At 38.4% G+C, this 4,231-nt stretch overlaps 1 protein-coding gene across 1 annotated transcript; it reads right to left on the reverse strand.

Annotated features, from left to right (window-relative positions):
• Window positions 1-2,679: 2,679 nt before the first annotated feature.
• LOC131679009 (cyclin-dependent kinases regulatory subunit) lies at window positions 2,680-3,585 on the reverse strand. Its single transcript, XM_058959520.1, has 2 exons — window positions 3,343-3,585; window positions 2,680-3,279 (listed from the first exon to the last, which is right to left on the reverse strand). Exons 1-2 carry the CDS (start codon window positions 3,399-3,401, stop codon window positions 3,105-3,107), a joined length of 234 nt encoding a protein of 77 aa, XP_058815503.1. The 5' UTR covers window positions 3,402-3,585; the 3' UTR covers window positions 2,680-3,104.
• Between the last annotated feature and the right edge of the window lie 646 nt (window positions 3,586-4,231).

The raw sequence follows: 4,231 nt of genomic DNA on the forward strand, positions 1-4,231 counted from the left end.
TCCGAGTCGTTTTAAACAAATTATCCAGACAGTGACGAGTAGTGCCAGACGTGTAGTATTGTTAACGAAACATGTCCTATTGACCCAACAAACATCGGAAGCTGAACAAGTCATTGCTACGATTAAATAAACTGAACAAGAACTGGTTAAGCCATTATGCAACGAAATTGTTTGTTGGGGAACTACGTTGTAGTGCGAGAGGCTCGCCTGCATCTATGCCTGTCACTGTAGCAATAAGCTGCTATGCGGTAAGTCATGCGGACGATATTAAACAAATTTTGTTAGAAGACCGCTGAGGAGTCTAGATACTATGGAGAGAATCCGTGTGCACTTTTCAAATGCCCAACGCACAAATTGCGCGCGGCGGATAAACTGAAGTGATTCGTCAAAGATCGCTCCACGCAAACATGCCTAAAATAGCTCTTCCATCCTATTTCCGGAAACTTATGAGTTCCCTTTCTAACAGACGATAACATCCTTTACGAGGGGCATTCATCGGCTTCGCTTGGAAACTCTAGGAAAAGACCAAATCTAATCTAACCCGAGCTTACTCGTAACGGTCCTAGTTAGGTTTTTCCAAATAGGGGTACAAATCCGAAGATAATAGGTTTTTGGGGAATTGTGATACATCTAGGAGTTCCCAACTCTTCCCGCGCACCAAGCATCACAAGTGCTCCTATTTTACAGTCAGAAACTCGATTATTCTTGTCGTGACTGGAGCTTTTGCGTCTGCCCTCATCGATTTCCTTCCAAAAACTGAAGCTAGATTGTCACAACAACCAAGGCCTGCTTACCTAAAATCATTCTCCCGTTTGATTTTATTGCTTCAAGACAAGAACAGGATAGAGGTTGAATGTTTACAGATTTCAATGTTACCGATCCTCTGAAAAGTGGTGGCTCTTCTACTAACAGTAAAAACATTTTTAAAGTGGTTGACTAAACAATGACCCTTCCTTGCATCGATCGTATCCTTCAAAAGCTAACTTATTAAATGGAATCGCGGATCTTATCACTGTTTTACAGTGGGATTGCAGATATAGCCCTAATATTGATGCATTAAAACATTTGCTAGACTTGTACCAATTTAATTTTTTTCCTATACGAAACATGGTTCACTTCTAATATTAACCCCAACTTCCACGATTTTGATATTTGCCTTAATCGAGGGTATTCCTTTCTAGGGTACTTTTAGGGATCAAAAAGTTCTACTTCTTCAGTCGAATCAACCTCCCTTCGAAGCCAGGCATTGAAGTTGTCGCTTCTTCGTATTCGCATCTTCTATTTACATTCCCCCTAGGGCTATGGTGCGGTACGAAATAACTTCTGCCCGATTGAACGTCTTCTCTCATCACTCCGATCAAAACTCGTATCGGCCGATGACAATGTTGTCCTGTATATGGAAGTTTTTCGAGAAAATGATCCGATTCCGCCTCAATTGAGTCGAAGCAAATGCCTTGCTGTTAGGCACGGTGAATGATTTCTACTATTGCAGGTCCCAAAGCTGTCGATTTGCAAGGACCGTTGCAAGATACCTCGGACATTTTCTTTGGGCCCTCCAGCTGGTTATCGCATTCTCCATGGAGAACACTAATAAGCTAGTCTTATTTTCAAGGAAACGTGAACCAGCTCAATTACAGCTTCAATTAATGGTTCGAGCTATTGCACAAGTTTTAACATTTAAATATCTCGGGGTTCGATTCTAAGGGTAGCTGGGGATGTCACATTAGGGATCTGAAACAGAAATGCCAACAAAGGATTCATTTTCGACACGAGAAGAGAAGAGTGTTAAGATCAATAAAAAAGCAGATTTAGGACTGTTCCCTCATGATTAAAGATAGAATTAGATTTAATGAGATGTCTTGTTTGCTCTTTTATGATTTTGGCTACCCTGTCAACCCATTCTATAAAATACAACCGTTTAAAACTTATTTTTTCATAGCAAAACTTTTCGAAGTTGCTATTTTTTCTCCACACACACATGTTTAACCATAATATAATAGCTCATGAATAATTATATAAATAGCTACAAGTTTCGAAATAGCTGGATCATAATCGGTTAACCATTTCGTTTTAATTATTTCCGTCTAAAAGCGATACAGATTTCAAGTTCCATTAAGGTTGCACAGAGTATGCGCAAAATTCGCAAACGAAAAAGCAGTTTTTTTCAACACCGTATGTCAGATCTTCATAAAAATCAATCAGCGTATGTAGAATGTTATTACAGTACTGCTGATTGATTTTTATGAAGATCTGACATACGGTGTGGAAAAAAACTGCTTTTTTCGTTTGCGAATTTTGCGCATTCTCTGTGCAACCTTAAGGTTTAGGCAGCCTGAAAGTTCCCAAAGATCTATTGGATACTTCGGTTATGCTCTTACAGCCAACTGGCTTTAGTTCACTAGCGCTTAATTTTTAACCATTAACAGTGCGTTAGTCAGTTAAAAGAAAAGATTTGAAGAGATAAATGGTAATGCAGATTTCGTTTACTCCAACGGAAATATCGGCGCCTCACTAAGCAAAGCAAGGAGCTGTTACCCGATTGAACTGTATACAAAACAAAGACGACCGGACGAATTTGATCATAAAGGTTTTATATATTTTGTACCTGTGTCGGGCTTTGTGATTGTGTCGAGCATTAAACATTTTCGGGAGGTTATCAGAACTGTAAGTAACGATGTATAAGTTTAAAAATATTATATTATTATTAAAATAACCTTATAAATACTTTTGTATTATTTTCATAGAGGAAGAAGGCACAAACACCTTTTTTGTGTTGTTTCTGGCTGAGAGACGAGCGTGGTGGCACAAGTTATTACTAAAGTTTCTGTACAATTTTTTTGTTCCTAACGTCGCTTACCTATTTTTACTTGCTGTCTTCGTCTTCGACTGGTTTATAAAAAAATCTACGATTGACATTTTGGATCCACAATCACGACTGAGACAACCGAAAACGACGACAGTAAAATAAGACACACGTAACTAGACCTATAGTTAGTCTGAGCAGGATCGTTACGAATATTTCCAGAATGTTCTAAGGATCTCCGCAGTGTTGCCGTGGAGACGTTCTGTCCGGGATGACATGATTCAAACTCCTAGTACCTACATCATTCGGCCTTCGTGATTGGCCGTCGGAAAAGCAGGATGTGCGGTTCAGGTTGATGTATCATGTAGTGTATCCATCCACGGGACTGTTGCACTCCGATTGACCTCCATTCGGTTTCCGTCATAAGATGGGTCTTTGGCACTAGTTTAGCGATATCCTTTGGCAGGACGACGTGTCTGCAATATCTTACCGGTCAAAACTGCAAAGTTCAAGGACGCTTGAAGCTTTTTGGTACTTACCGGTACTCGAACTCGTCATCGTAGTATTTATCAGAGTAGTAAATGTCTTTCACACTCATTTTAAGGTAAATTTATTAACGCACTAATTACAGCAACTCGTTTGGCTTCGTATTTAAACAGCTGTTTTATTCGCGCAAAATAACTGAACACTCGCGCTTCCGAGGATAACGAGAGAGCTTTTGCATTGACTGTTGCCTTGTTTTTCGAGTGTTTGAAAAAGTCCTTTCGCGGTGGCGGTTAACATTTCGTTCAGCTGGGTGAGCACTTTGAACGCAACTTTGAATAGATTTGCGTTTTTTGACATTCAACACGCTAATTTTAAACCTAGTATAAAAAGAGTTGTTTTGACCATATTCCTGGTGAATATTTTCAATAATATGACCTACAGAAAACAAATACATAATATCTCTTTGTATACCTTTCACTTTTGAACGCTGTACAATTGATTCAAGCGTTTTTCTTGTGGGTTTCATAGACACTACATTCCATTTTATTTGTTTCGACAGTGATTTTGATATGCATGAAACTGCATGGCAAAAATTGCGGGTGACACAAGTTATTTCTTACACGCAGAAAAAAGATTTGTAGGTTCAATAAAAATATGGATTAAATTCAATAAATTAAATTATTGGTCGGGAGACAATAAATTTATTTTGCTTTCTAATAATTTTTTTTATTGAAAATAAGAGAAAATTATTGAAATTAAAAATGTTTTTATTGAAAGCAAAAATACATTGTTACAGAGATGAACAGCAGCAATCATCATTAAGATTGATGCTAATCGTCGACAGGTTTTCAGTGGTGATCTTGCGTGGCTTAATTTTTGCCGGTTGTCACGGTAAAGATAGATACGTCTACCTTTATCAGGACACATGATAGTGAACTCGGG

The sequence above is a fragment of the Topomyia yanbarensis genome, chromosome 2 (assembly GCF_030247195.1).
Source record: "Topomyia yanbarensis strain Yona2022 chromosome 2, ASM3024719v1, whole genome shotgun sequence".
Lineage (NCBI taxonomy): Eukaryota > Metazoa > Arthropoda > Insecta > Diptera > Culicidae > Topomyia > Topomyia yanbarensis.